Source organism: Suncus etruscus, chromosome 10, assembly GCF_024139225.1.
Source record: "Suncus etruscus isolate mSunEtr1 chromosome 10, mSunEtr1.pri.cur, whole genome shotgun sequence".
NCBI classification, from domain to species: domain Eukaryota; kingdom Metazoa; phylum Chordata; class Mammalia; order Eulipotyphla; family Soricidae; genus Suncus; species Suncus etruscus.
This window is the reverse complement of record NC_064857.1, coordinates 3,688,095-3,703,133: the sequence shown is the minus strand read 5'-3', so window position 1 is coordinate 3,703,133 and position 15,039 is coordinate 3,688,095. Positions and strand designations below refer to the sequence as shown.

General features: G+C 40.2%; 1 protein-coding gene across 1 annotated transcript in view; it reads left to right on the top strand.

Moving 5' to 3' along the window:
• LOC126020452 (epidermal retinol dehydrogenase 2-like) overlaps positions 1-15,039 on the top strand; it is a 185,798-nt gene that overhangs the window by 8,453 nt on the left and 162,306 nt on the right. Inside the window, exons 4-6 of the mRNA XM_049781928.1 lie at positions 1,379-1,523; positions 3,557-3,682; positions 7,588-7,954. Of these exons, the coding sequence (XP_049637885.1) occupies positions 1,379-1,523; positions 3,557-3,682; positions 7,588-7,681 (365 nt within the window). The 3' untranslated portion in view covers positions 7,682-7,954. The remainder of the gene's footprint in view (positions 1-1,378; positions 1,524-3,556; positions 3,683-7,587; positions 7,955-15,039) is intronic.

Here is a 15,039-nt window from a genome sequence, read left to right as displayed (position 1 = left end):
CTCAGGAAGGCATCCCTGAAGCAAACATCCTGACTGATTACACATCAGAAAGTTAACTACAACAGCTAATAATAAGGACTAGGTTGGCCAATGTGTGATAGGCACTTTCTAATTCCTCGGAGCTAACCCTGTTATAAGAGTCACAATGCTTATCTTAGTCCAGAACATTTCAGTTACCTGCTGAGATTCTTTTCACAACCTACATAAAAAGATTTTCCAGTTACCTGAATCAACCACTAACCACATGGCACTATGGTTTTTCCTTCTTATCAGCTTACAATGTATCACGTTTTCCTTACCTGTCCTTTTTGTGTTTGATAAGTCATAGTTCTTTGAAGTAACAGTAGGGTGTTACATCTCTGTGTGACTATTGACTGCCACTTATCTCTATCCACTTGCAGCTCACTTTTAGCAATCCCTAGTTCCTCTGCGTCATTGTGAGCAGGGATTTGATCTAGAATAGAGATACCCTAGATTATAAAGCATTAAGTCTCATCAAAACCTTGTGGATTTGAAGTGACTTCATACCAAATGATTTAGATGATCTTAGAAGATGCTCAATGACCCTGTCTCCTTTCCTCACTGTGTCTCTCCAAGGTCTTGGGCAGTCACTTCCCTATTCTCCCCATGATTTGTCCTTAAGGCTTGGTTCTTGCCAGGTTTAGTGGCTGCTTTTCGACAGAGCAGAAAATGTGGCTCTTTCAATTGGTGAGACAAGGAAAGAACCAGACATCTAACTATCTTTCCTTCTGCAAATGTTCCCATTTAATGAAATGGTTATCCAGGTGTTGATGCGTGACTGAAGACAGAAAGGTCAAAACTGACATGCATGCCACTTTCTTCTACTCCCCTTGCACTTTTAACATGTTTAAGAAGCAGGGGTTAAAATGATCTTTGCGTTTTCTCTGATCATGGAAGAAAGCCATATATGGGAGAAAATTTGATCTTAGGATCATCGCCCCTCTCTGACCACTATTGCCTGGACTTCACCACCACTTATTATTTTATTTTATTGACTCTTCCTGATTGGGTTGAAGTTCTCTGAAAAGAAACTGGACACTTGTGTCCGATGTGAAGTGGTCTCTTAACATTAACACAGTACAGCGGAGCACTCCTCCAGTCCTGCTCCTCCAGTTGCTGGCCCTGCCATCTGACCTTGATAACTGATGACTATCGCCCTTTTCGACAGTCCTAAATCTTTTTAGACATACCTAAACCTAAACCATATAACCAACCCTTTTTGGACTTCCATGTTTCAGTGGGAGTCACCAAGATCACACAATATTAGAACTGTGAAATCCACTCTCTGTCGGCAGTAGCATGATAAAGAACTGTGTGTGACCTTAAGATATACTGTAACTATGTTTGTCCTTTTTAGATTATTGTGCAAGTAAATTTGCAGCCTTTGGATTTGCTGAATCTATGCATATGGAAACATTCGCCCAGAAACAAAGGGGAATTAAAACCACTATCGTGTGTCCATTTTTTATAAACACTGGAATGTTTGATGGTTCTAGTACTCGGTAAGTTCCTTGATTGCAAAAATTACACTTTTAAAACATTTTTTATTTTATTTACTTTTATTTAATTTTGAGTAGTCACACCCGGTGGCGCTCAGGGGTTACACCTGGCTCTGTGCTCAGAAATCGCTTCTCGCCAGCTCGGGGGACCATAGAGGATACCAGAATCGAAGTGGGGTCCCTCTGGGGTTGGCTGCATGCAAGGCAAACACCCTACCACTGTTCTATTGCTCCAACCCCAAGAAATTACATTTAAAATATTAATTTGGGGGCCGGGAAGGTGGCGCTAGAGATAAGGTGTCTGCCTTGTAAGCGCTACCAAGGAACGGACCGCGGTTCGATCCCCCGGCGTCCCATATGGTCCCCCCAAGCCAGGGGCTATTTCTGAGCACATAGCCAGGAGTAACCCCTGAGCGTCAAACGGGTGTGGCCCAAAAACCAAAAAAAAAAAAAATATTAATTTGGAGGCCATATAGATGATATAGCAGATAGGGCACTTGCCTTGCATTTAACTAAGCTAAGTTCAATCCCAGGCACCTCATATGGTCCCCTGAACCTTGACAGGAGTGATTGCTAAGTGCAGAGCCAGGAAGAAGCCCTGAGTTTGGGGGCATGACCCAAAAACAAAAAATTCATTTGTCACCTGTATTATTTTGTTTGATCTTTTTTCCATTAATTTACAACAGTGTGAAATTCAGGGGTTGGCATAACACATCTGTATATTGTCCCACCACCACCACCAAAGTTCCTTTGCCTTCCCAGCACCAAAAAGACCTGCTGGTATTCCCACCTCACTCCCCTTTCAATGGGTAACCCCTTGGTATTTTTGGTAGTGGCCAATTTATTTGCTTTAATGAATCATGTTCCACCTGTGAGTGAAGTTATCTGATTATTGTGTTGTACTTCCTTGCATAGTTACTTATTTACCTTAAATCCATCCATTTCATCCACAAAAGCATAAGTCCATCGTTTTTTTAATTACAGGTTATTATTCTGTATTATTATAAACTACAGTTTAAAAAAAAATGTTGCCCACACAGTATTTTTTTAATCTTGATTGATTGATTGAATGGTTTCTGGACCACACCCAGTGGCACTTAGGGGTTACTCTTGGCTCTGCACTCAGAAATTGCCCCTGGCAGGCTTGGGAACCATATGCGATACCGAGAATTGAACCAGGTCCTTCCCACGTTGGCCGTATGCATGGCAAATGCCCCACCACTGTGCTATTTCTCCAGTCCGCATGATACTTTTTTTTAAACTTTATTTATTGATTAATTGATTGATTGGTTTTTGGACTACACCTGGCGACACTCATGGGTTACTCCTGGTTATGCACTCAGAAATCTCCCCTGGCAGACTGGGGGACCATATGGGACGCCAGGATTCGAACCAGGTCCCTTCCAGGTTGGCCGCCTACAAGGCAAATGACCTACACTGTGCTATCTCTCCAGCCTTCCACAACAGTATTTTGATGATTCAACCTGATCAGTGATAGATTTCAGAGTGTCAATATTTCTCAGGATGTGTTCATATATATGAATATACTGAGTTTAATGCACATGGACTTATCCAGGTGTTATGAGACTTAGAACTTGCCCAGAGATTCTCACCCATGCCCTCTATTTTCCTCGGACATGCCTTATCAAACATCTAGCTCCACCACTCATTCCACAACTCCTGAAGGAACACTAGTTCTAAATCTGCATCTTATGATGGAAAAAATTGTTTTGAAATTCTTGTTTGTCAAGAATTGCTTTGAAAAATTCACTAAGACTACCTCTTGTGTATGGTTTCCCATAGATAAATGACCCAGCATCAGTGTATTCATGGAATTACTATTTTTCACTTGAAATTTTTGCTATGCAATTACTTACCATGTTAATGATAAGGAAGTAAAGATAACAATAGATCAAAACAAGGAGGTAAATTAATAAATAGCTGATGAATGACTTTACAACCTTAGTTTTTTCTGTTTATTGCTTATATTAATTTTTATTTGTTTGTATTTTTATTACTTTTTTTTTATCTCCTAGCTCCCCTTTACTGTTGCCAATTCTGGAACCAGAATATGCAGCCAAGAAGATAGTAAATGCTATCCTTCAGGAACAAATGTACTTATATATGCCAAAGTTTTTATACTTCGTGATGATTTTTAAAAGGTAACAATGTCAACTTTAATGAATTTTCTTTTTTTCAGTTTTATTAATTATTTTTTCTAATAATGTTCTTATTTATATGTTTGTAGTTGGGTTTTAGTTATTAAAAAAAAAACACCTCCCCTTAACCCATACTATCTTCCCACCTCCAATGCCCCCATCTCCTTCCTCTCCCAATCCCTGCCTATATTCTAAACAGGCATTCCATTTCTCACTCACTACCATTGTCATGATAGTTGTTAGTGTAGTTATTTCTCTAACAGCACTCATCACTTGTGGTTAGCTTCATATTATGGCCAATCCTTCCAGCCCTCATCTCTATTGTCTTTGGGTATTATTACAATAATGTCTTTTGTTTTTGTTAAATCCTACCCATGAGTGAGACTATTCTGTGTCTATCTCTCTCCCTCTGACTTATTTCACTAACATAATAGATTCCATGTACATCTATGTAAAGGAAAATTTCATGAGTTCATTTTTTCCTGACAGCTATGTAGTATTCCATTGCATATATGTACCACAGTTTCTTTAGCCATTCATCTATTTTTGGGCATCTGGATTGCTTCCACATTCTGACTATTACAAACAGAGCTGCAATGCATACAGGTGTGCAGAGGACATTTCTGTGTTGTGTTTTTCTGTTCCTAGGGTATATCCCTAGGAGTGGTATAGCTGGATCATGTAGGAGGCCAATGTCCAATTTTTTTAGGACTCTCTATATTGTTTTCCAAAAAGGCTGGACTGGAGGACATTCCCATCAGCTGTGAATGAGAGTTCTTTTCTCCCCACATCCCCTCCAGCACTGATTGTTCTTGTTCTTTGTGATGTGTGCCAATCTCTGTGGTGTGAGATGTTACTTCATTGTTGTTTTGATTGCATGTCCCTGATGATTAGTGATGTAGAGCATTTTTTCATGTGCCTTTTGGCCATCTGTATTTCTTCTTTGAGGAAATGTCTGTTCATTTCTGCTCTCCATTTTTGGATGGGCTTAGATTTTTTGTTTTTGCTAAGTCTGTCAGCACTTTGTATAACTTACATGTTAGCCCCTTATCTGATGATTATTGAGTGAATAGTTTCTCCCATTCCATGGGTAGCCTTTGTATCCTAATCACTGTTTCCTTTGAAGTGTAGACGCTTCTCAGGTTAATGTAGACCCATTTGTATATCTCTGCTTTCATTTATTTGGACAGTGGTGTTTCCTTCTTGAAGATGCCTTTAATCTTCATTGCATGGAGTTTTTTTTACCTTTGTGTCCTATATACATTATGGTTTTGGGTCTGATATCAAGGTCTATAATTCATTTGGATTTGACCTTTGTGTGTGGTGTTAAATGGAGGTCTGAGTTTGCTTTTTTGCATATTGCTGACCATTGATCTCAACACCAGTTGTTGAAAAGGCTTTCCTTGCTCCATTTTGCATTTCTTGCCCCTTTCCCAAAGATTAATTGATTGTATGTCTGGGGAATATCCTCTGAATACTCAGGTCTATTCCATTGATCTGAGGGTCTATCTTTACTCCAATGCCATGCTGTTTTAATGACTATAGTTTTATAGTACAATTTAAAGTTGGGGAAAATGATGCCTCCCTCTTCTTTTTCCTAATTGTTGCTTTAGCTATTCATGGGTGTTTATTTTTCCAAATGAATTTCAGGAGTGTTTGATCCACTTCTTTGAAGAATGTCATGGGCATCCTTAGAGGTATTGCATTAAATTAGTACAATGCGTTGGGAAGTATTGCATTTTAATGATGTTAATCTGCCACTCCTATTTTACATAGTACTTGTCATAGCAATTAGGCTTCCCCAAGCACAGGTTCCCAAAGTCAGAGACAAATTCATCAGGAATTCCTGGCATGGAAAAATTCCAATGAGGATAGTTTAGCTCTAAGATGCTAAAGGAATTGGAGAGGGGTAGGAATCAGAAGTAAGAACCACTTCTTAGAAGGACACTAAATTCCTTCTTCTTATCTTTTTTTTAAACTTTATTTATAGATTGATTTGATTGGTTGGTTGTTGGGCCACACCCAGCAGTGCTCAGGGGTTACTCCTGGCTCTAGACTCAGAAATAGCCTCTGGCAGGCTGGAGGACTATATGGAATGCTGGAAATCGAATCAGATCCCTCCTGGGTAGCCGCATGCAAGGCAAATGCTTTACCACTGTGCTATCTCTCTGGACCCTCTTCTTGTCTTTCTATATGCTCTATATATTGAGCTTCATCTGCTGCCTTGAACTTACATTATAGGAATAGTAACATTGAGTTGCTGAAGAAGCTACTGATTGTCACTTTTTAATTCACTGTTTAAACTGGTAAAAAGGTCACCTAATCTTATCCTCTCACCTAGGGCTTTCTGCTTTACAAGGAAGAACATTCCTGTTTGGCAATTACGTTAGGTTGACATCTATTTCATCTGAATTTTGACAGGCTTTCTTTTTCCCCTTTAGCACTCTGAATAATTCCTCTTGCTGTTATTTCAACATAGATGCCACATCTTCGTGTTAGTAGTTAGTGTCCTCCCACATAAGGAATTATCTTCTGTTTTCAGTGAACTGTGTTTATGATGTGCTCTCAAAAAAATCCTTCAGATTATTTCCTATTACCTGACACAGGGGTTATATGAGTCTTCAAAAAAGCAGTGGTGGATAAAAGGTAGATAACAGTTTGAAAAGGAGTTTATAATCCACTAGGATTAAAGTTTGAAATATGGATTTCTAATCTACTCATCCTTATTCTCATTATACCCTTTGTTCTCTGTCATATTCTTACTTATGATGAAGAAATCAATGTTTAATCACAACTTACAGACAAGTGCGTATAATGTATGTTCAGCCAGTACATGCCTACTAAACATTTGTAGTCTAATAATAATGATTAGTATTCACATAATTTTTCTAGTGTTTTAAAATAATTACAGAGTAATATCCAATTTTATGAGCTATTTGCATTTGGTCCCAATTTGAGAAAGACCTACCTAGGCCATGAGAAGTCTTTGAAAAGCTAAAAAAAGGAGAGAGCATCATAGGATTCTTCAAATATCCCTACAGTGAGAGTTAGCTATTGCTAATGTGTACCATGATCGCTGGTATCGTGGAATCTGGGTTTATAGGAAATAATTAAAGAGATTTTGCCCTTATGGATCTTGCATTTTGGAGTGAAGAGGTAGTAGAGAACTGAGTGCTCTGTTTACTGCTCCTCTCCATGCTCCACAGTGATCATTAGGATCAACAATTCCAGAATACTCTAGGAGGAGCCAGTGAAGATAAGAAAGATAAATAGGGGCCGGCGAGGTGGTGCTAGAGGTAAGGTGTCTGCCTTGCAAGCGCTAGCCATGGATCAGGACCACAGTTCGATCCCCCCATCCCCGTCCCATATGGTCCCCCCAAATCAGGGGTTAATTTCTGAGTGCTTAGCCAGGAGTAACCCCTGAGCTGATGCTCAGGTGGGCCCGAAAAACCAACAACAACAACAAAAAAAGATAAATAGTCTCAGTTAGATTTTTCCCAAAGCTCTGAGGAACTATTGCATCATATCCTCACCAATCCCAGAATGATGGATGAGAGAAACAAGACATGTGTGCTAGTAATTTTCCTACACTAGATGTAGGAATGATCAAACTGGAATCAAAGCTTCTCTCTGTTTACTCTACCCACAGAGCTTTACTGCCTCTATCAGTCATGACTGAATGCAGGGAACTCTTTGGAAACTGACATTTTATGTGAGTGAAATAACTGAAGTGAAACTAAGGAGAGATCTTGGTTTGTGCTCTCCTTAGGACACAAGCCTTAGATAACCCTAAATACGCATGTTGTTAACATGTGGTTGAGTAGATGACTTGAGCTGGGACAAGACAGTAATGTCATTTTTTGTCTGAGTTGGGAAGGTAACCAAGTTTGCTCTCCTATTTCTCTCAGTCTGTTGCCCGTCAAGAACGCACTGCTTTTCTTTGACTATATGGGTGGCTTTAATGTCATGGATGGCTTCGTTGGCAGAAGAAAAAAAGACTAAAGACCAACTTCACCACTGATGGCCTCTGAGACTCCATACCGAATGATCTTCTTTCATTAAAGAAAAGTATTTTTGTAAGCAGAAAGCACCCAGAGACTGCAAGTGCCATTCTTTTCTTCCATATGGACCAGCATTTTCAACGAATGAAGTCTTTTGAAAATATTGAAATTTTTTTAACTCCTGAAAATATTGTTTTCTGTTATGATTATTGTTGGTGACTTGTTTTTTAACTTTAAAAACAGCCCATTTGGCCTGGAGAGATAGCACAGCGGCGTTTGTCTTGCAAGCAGCTGATCCAGGACCAAAGGTGGTTGGTTCGAATCCCGGTGTCCCAAATGGTCCCCCGTGCCTGCCAGGAGCTATTTCTGAGCAGACAGCCAGGAGTAACCCCTGAGCAACGCTGGGTGTGACCCAAAAAACAAAAAACAAAAACAAAAACAAAAAAAACAGCCCATTTGGGGGTCAGAGAGACAGCGCAGAGGTAGGGCATTTGCCTTGCACTCAGCCAACCCAGGAGACAGTGGTTCGATTCCTGGCATTCCATATAGTCCCCTGAGCTCTGCCGGGGCAGTTTCTGAGTGCAGAGCCAGGAGTATCTCCTGAGCTCTTCCAGGTGTGACCCAAAAAGCCAAACAAACAAACAAAAAACCAGCTCATTTTATCACCATAAATAAACTGATTATTTCTTTGGGAGATGGATCAAGTGGTAATGATGCTTGAACCTGAAATGAGACGTGCATGAGAAACCAAGTATATGGAGGACATTTTAACTGGATTGACCTCTCCCAAGGACCCACAGCTCTTATCTTAACAAAGAACTTTTTGAGATAATTCCACCCAGTGGTCTCCCAAAGCAGCTGTGCAGTTTCACTCCTCTCCATGGATTGTCACCTACTCAGAGTTGGTCCAGTTTCTATTAGATCGCATCAGGCAGCTTTACTGCATGTTCTCAAAATGACCAGTAGAAAGTGATCTTAGAGCAAATTCTAAAGACGCTCACATTGCTTTCTAGAAGAAATCAAAGAATGGTGTTTTCTTACCGGGCCAATTAAGTTCTACTTTGTAAAATGTCCTGCTACTTATTAATCTAGCAAACATATTTATGTGGTTAATTTCAAGTGTTTAATCTGGAACTTTAAGACTCACATAGATGTTCTCTCACCGAATGTGTAATGTTATTCGTGTTCATTTGGCAGTACTGCCTCTATTTCAGATCTGTTGTTTTCTAAGCGCAATCAACTGGCCAACCACTTTCATGCTTTGGAGAGTAACAATAAAAGCAAGATTAAGAAAAGATATGTTAATGACTATATTTCTGGAACTCCTTCCCAGGCTGGTGAGGGAATCTGCCTTAACAGAACAATAGTAGCCTTTGTGCAAATAGCCTTCTTTGTGAAGGAAATAGGAAGGACTGAGTGAGAGGTAGGATGAGAGATTCTGAGAATGTCTAAAAAAAATGAACTTTTGAATTTGTTGGGGGTTAAGATGTTGTTTTAAGGACAATGGTAGCAGGACTGTGGGGTTGGAAATCCACTACAGATTTCTGTTGAGCTGCCCAGATGATTCTGATAATTCTTTCCCTCCATTCAGAAACCCTTCTTGAAAAAAAATCTTGTTCTGTGATAATAAAAGTAATAGCTCATGCTTGTTGCTCTAGTATTGCTTAGTTGCTCTAAGCTTTTCAGACACAGATAATTTCATCAAACTATCATATTCATCAAAAATATTGCATTAATACTCAAAGAAGATTATAGGTATTTGGTGTGTGCCAGAGAACAAAAGACAGTTTATTTCACACGCGATATCCTACTCAATTTTAGCTGTGTGCTTACAGGATCAAAAGATTCTCTTAGATGAACTGATGTCCCAAACCCATTCTAAACGAAGTTAATTAAGAGAAAGGAGGCACAATATTCCTCCTCTATTACAATTCCAAAAGCATATATTTGAAGGGGCTGGCCATTTAGTTGAAGAGTAAAGAAGAGATTCTTAGGGGATTTAATAGAACAAAGATGCAAGTCACAGTGGGCGTCTACCACATCCTAACTGCATTAACAGCAATTATTTCTAATTGGAATGCATCTTGGCTGGACTACAACCAAGACCTGAAATTCAATTGTGATTTACAATGCCCATAAAAGTGTCTAAGCATATTCAAATTTACTTAAAACACTCATATGAGAAGAGACCACATGTAAATGAGAGGATTCAGAGGTAATGAGTAACAAGGTGATTTAGGACCACTGAAGAGGAGTGTTCTTGGCATGTAGTTTAAAAAGGCATCCATCTGCAATTGAATCCTAATGAAGCCTTGCTTGTTCAATAGTCCAACATCCAAAAACAACTTAAAAAGCGGAAGGTTAATGGAGAAGGCCTGTACCCAGGCAACTGGCAGTCACTTTGCCCTCCAGTCATTTGCCATTCTATAACCATTATGCTGATCATGTATTAAGGAGGATTCTTGGTATTAGAAGAAGCTTCAGTGAAAATGCCTGATAACACCTGGTGGTATTCTTTACATTATAGTACGATGATAGCCACCATGGGTGCCATAACCAAATACAATTATAGTCAAGAAATTGAGGGTGAGGATGGCAGCCGTGTCATCAATTCATGAAGGTGCTCTTTCTGACTTGTAAGCAGTCACTGTCTGTGCTCCCTCATATGGCCTTTCTGTCTAGACATGGAGAGAGCTATCTTGCTCCTCTCAGAAGGCCACTAATCTAATATGATCATTAATCTAATAACCCCTGTGACCTAATTAAACCCCATAGTCCTCAAATCCTTTCAACGTATGAATTTGAAGGAACATAAATATTTCATCCAAATAGTTGTTCAGTTTTTTTTTTTAAACTCAGGTCACCAGAGTATAGAAAGAAACGCGTGGAAGAGGAGAAACACAAATATGAAATGATGGGGTCAGAGGCCAAGTGGTCCCAGGTGCATAGATGGTGTTGAAAAAGGAACTAAATAACCAAGCCAAAGTCAACAAGAATGAAATCATGAGGTCCAGAGAGAAGAGATAGCACAGCAGTAGGATGTTTGCCTTGCATGCAGCTGACCTGGGCTAGACCTGGTTTCGATTCTCTGCATGGCATCTATCTCCCAAGCCTGCCAGGAGTGATTTCTGAGTGCAAAGCCAGGAGTCATCCCTGAGGGCCACTGGGTATGTCCCAAACTTTAACAATCAAAACTTAAAATGGGCCTGTTGTGCTGGCAGGCTGGGGGCAAGTGGTGGTGGCATGGGACGGGCACTGGGAACATTGGTGAAGGAAGGTCGACACTGGTGGCCTGATATATTGTGTGTCTGAAACTCAACTATGAAGTATTTTGTACGTCACAATGGTTTAATAAAATATCAGTAAATGAATAAATAAATTCAAGTCGCTGGCCAACTTTACAACATTCTATGCACTAAGAGGAGTCACAATTTGCCAAATAAAATCATTTGGAATGTGGGGGACAGAGTATTGGAAATGTTTGAGACAAACTGATTCCAAGTATAGCTTCAAGTTGGGGCTTCCAGGTAAACTTTCATCACACAAGGCAACTTATTGCAGACTTGAATAAAGAGATCTGAGTCAGTACAAGCCCTAATCAACACTTCCTAGCAAGCGACCTGCTTTGGTTTTATTACCACATTCTCCACCTCTCTTCCTTGTCAACTTGCACGATAGTTTGTCCCTTTGCTGTGCATACACAAGTCACAACTGAACCATTGAGGAGAGCCCATGACCTGAACATTCCCTCTAACCCGACCCATATCCCCATAGACTAGCTGTGAGATTTCAAACTAGAAGCCAAACTAGTAAGGCATTGGCGTTATACCAACTAGATCAGCAATGATTTGAGATGAGAGAACTTACTTAACTCAAGAGCATTCATTTGGGGACCAAGGCCTTTGGTGTGCATATCTCTCTTCATCTTTGCATTTGACAAAGCTTCAAAATCACACTTACACACACACCCCAAATGGCCCAAGGACATCTGCCAGCCTTGGGTTCCTGCTCCTTTACTTCATGGTGGTCTTTTAGATTTTTTTCTTCTCAAGCCTAGCCCAGTCCTGGCATCAATTCTTTCCCCGAGGCAATTTCTTTTTCTCTTTTGCCAAAAGAACCTCAAGTTGACAAGCAAACATCCCTTCAGCTCCACAAACTAATTTCTTCAAAGGGATTGACTTTTGCCTCTACTCTCTTCGTATCTCAAGGAAGTAGTGAGCCCCCAAAAAGTAGTGAGCTTGCTCAGGTTGATCCCCTGGCCTGTGCTCTCTACACAGGTCTCTCAGACCTCAGAGAAACCCTCAGAGAGAGTTTTCTTCTATAACTCAACCCCATATACCCTTCTAGAACACTCAACACTATGCAAAACGTCACCATAACAAAAATAAACTTTGTAAAAGCCTCCTTCCCACTTGGGCAGCTTCCTCACTTCTCCCTTAGTCTTATCATTAGTTCCAGAGATTAGTTCCTTGTATGGGAACCAACCAGCACAGCTGGCCTCCTGAGCATTACCATGTATGAATGTGTGGAGTCTCCAGAACTGCAGCACCCAAGCAATAATCTCATCCTTGGGCCCCAGAATTGAGCCTCCAGCTCTGATAGCCAAATCTCACCAGGAGTGACATCACTTGGAGACTTTCTGGGCATTGTTTGGGGACCCAAAATGTGTTGGTTCTTACAAATGTTTGAAATTTAAAAAAGACAACCTGGAGTGATCAGTCTGTCTGTCTACTTTTTCTTGGCTCCTAAGCCATGAAGAGCCACATCTTTACCTTAGAGATTTTTTATTAAATATCTCCAGTGATTCCACTCCTCATCTCATTTTCCTTCTCCTGACTGACATTATTAACTTATCTCCCTTGGACCCTGATATCATCTGTTTATTGGCCTTTTCCACTGCTCATTTTAAGCTACTAGTGTTCTTTAAGCTCCTGCTTCAATTTCCCTTCCTAGTCCCCCAAATTCTCTTTTTATACCATTGTTTTTCCTCCCATGCTCCCTCCGAGTCTTACAAGTCAGAAACCCAGTGTTATGTTCTACTTCTCTTTCACTTCATCTCTCACCACTTTATCCAATGAATAAACAAGTCCCAGTCTCTTCTTTGTTTATTTTGAGGGGAGGTCACACCCGGGGGTGCTCAGGGGTTACTTCTGGCTCTTTGCTAAGAAATCGCTTCTGGCAGGCTCAGGGGACCATGTGGGATGCCGGTATTTGAACCACCATCTGTCCTGGATCTGCTGCATGCAAGGCAAATGCCCTACAGCTATGTTATCTCTCGGCCCCCAGTCCCAGTCTTTTTACTAGAGAGGTTAGAGTAGGAGTTCTTCACCCACCACCTGGTTAAGGTTTCAGTACCAATTTCCTGCCTGCCACATTAATAGTTTCCCAGCTAGGTGTCTCCTGTGCTCCTTCTCCTAAAAATGTGAGGATTATGTTTAACTGATAATGAAGAGTTTAAAGGTAATGTAGTGAGGGCTTTAAGAAATTAGAATATTTTTAATTTAATATTTTAAATTAAATTAATATTGAACAATATTTTTAATATTTTAATTTAATATTGAAAAATCCTTTAATATTAAAAAATCCTCGAGCTGGCTATTTAGTCGCGTAGGGGTACTCTAGAGGAACAAGAAGCCAGACTCTGTGCATTTGCTATGCATGAACAATAGCCCAAATATTAGTAAACACAGCCTATAGGTGTCCCACTAATATGATCTTACATGACCTGATGACTGAAAAGGAAAAGTTAAGGGTTTTACCTCTTTCACAGTCTACATATGGTGGTATATGGGAAGAAGAAGCTCTGTAATTAAAAAGAAAGAAAAAAAGAAAACAACTGAAAAATAAAGGAAGCACATAGAAAATGCCCTTCAAAACTTGAGGAGTTTTGAGATTTCTCTACACTGTCCCATTGGTCAGCACCATAGATTCATTTAATTTTCTTAGGGGGGGCATACTCGGTGACACTCAGGGATTACTCCTGGCTATGTGCTCAGAAATCACTCCTGGGGCAACCATAGGGGACACCAAGGATGGAAGTGCAGTCCATCCTAGGTCAGCTGCATGCAAGGCAAACACCCTACCGCTGCGCCCTCGCTCTGGCCACAAGATTCATTTAACTCTTAAATGAGAAGCAAGCCAAGCTGCAAAACTCATGAAAATACAGTTCTCAAGACTGATGGCTCTGGAGCATCTCGGGAAGGAGTCGGGGTAAGTCCTCTGCCCTGCTGACGCCTTGGTAGCTACACACACGCATTCCACAACTGTTGCTACACCAATGGCCCAACTTCACCACTTTTCCACTGATCTCTACTGAGGTCTAACCACCAAAAACTTCGGGTATGCCATTTTGGGAGCTGAGATCTCTGTAATCTTTTTGGAGTCCTGGCAGACAGCCTCCCATATGCCTCTGTACTTCTGGAAGCCCCAGCAGCCACATCCATGACCCACAGCAGCCACCATGTCAGTTCCTAGGCCCAGATCTTGACTAGAGCATATAAGGTCACACAACACTTTCATATTTTTCAATACTGACATCCCAATGGGAATGCACCAAATTAGATGTGAAATTGCCATATAAGCAACCTAAACTCAACAAAACCAACAATAGAATGCTCAAATGGCAACAAAGAAGTAAACCTTCAGGCAATGCCTAAATTATCCCAGTGTGAGATATGACAATTTCACAAATTTTCTTTTAATAAAAGTTTTTTCACCTTTTAATGAAGGTTTCTTTTTTTACCATTTAGTTGTAACAAGCAATATTAAGTAAATTATTTGTACATGCCAAGAAGCAGTCTTGGGGGATGATGGAATGCTGAAGACAATGGTTAAGGGACTATTATATTGGTGGTGTGATTAGTGTTGGGATATTGAATGCAAGAAATTACTGTGAGTTATTTATAATGTAAATGACTGTGGCTTATTTATTATGTAAACCATGATGTTTAAATTTAGAAGGTTTTATAATTAAATACATTTAAAAATTAAAAGATAAAATCCTAAGAGGAGGTCTACAGAAATCCAGCCACGATGCAGAGTGGTGGAATCCGGCTAAACAGAAATCCTGTGGGCTCCTGAGCAATCACTTTCTGCACGGTTCTCCTTTGTGAGAATTCTCCATGTCCTTTCCCTCCATTGACAAACAAGGGCTCTTCATCACTTTGTCTTTTACCAGCACCAGTAGGCCTTAACCTTTATCAGCAGGCTATATCCTTGCTCAAAACTGCAGATTATACAAATCCAGGTGATAAATGAGAAGAATTACAGACCCTTTTTTGAGTCCAATCTGACCCCTGTTCACTTTAATGAAACAACCCTTTCAAAAAACTCTGCGGGATTTTGGTATATCTATTATGT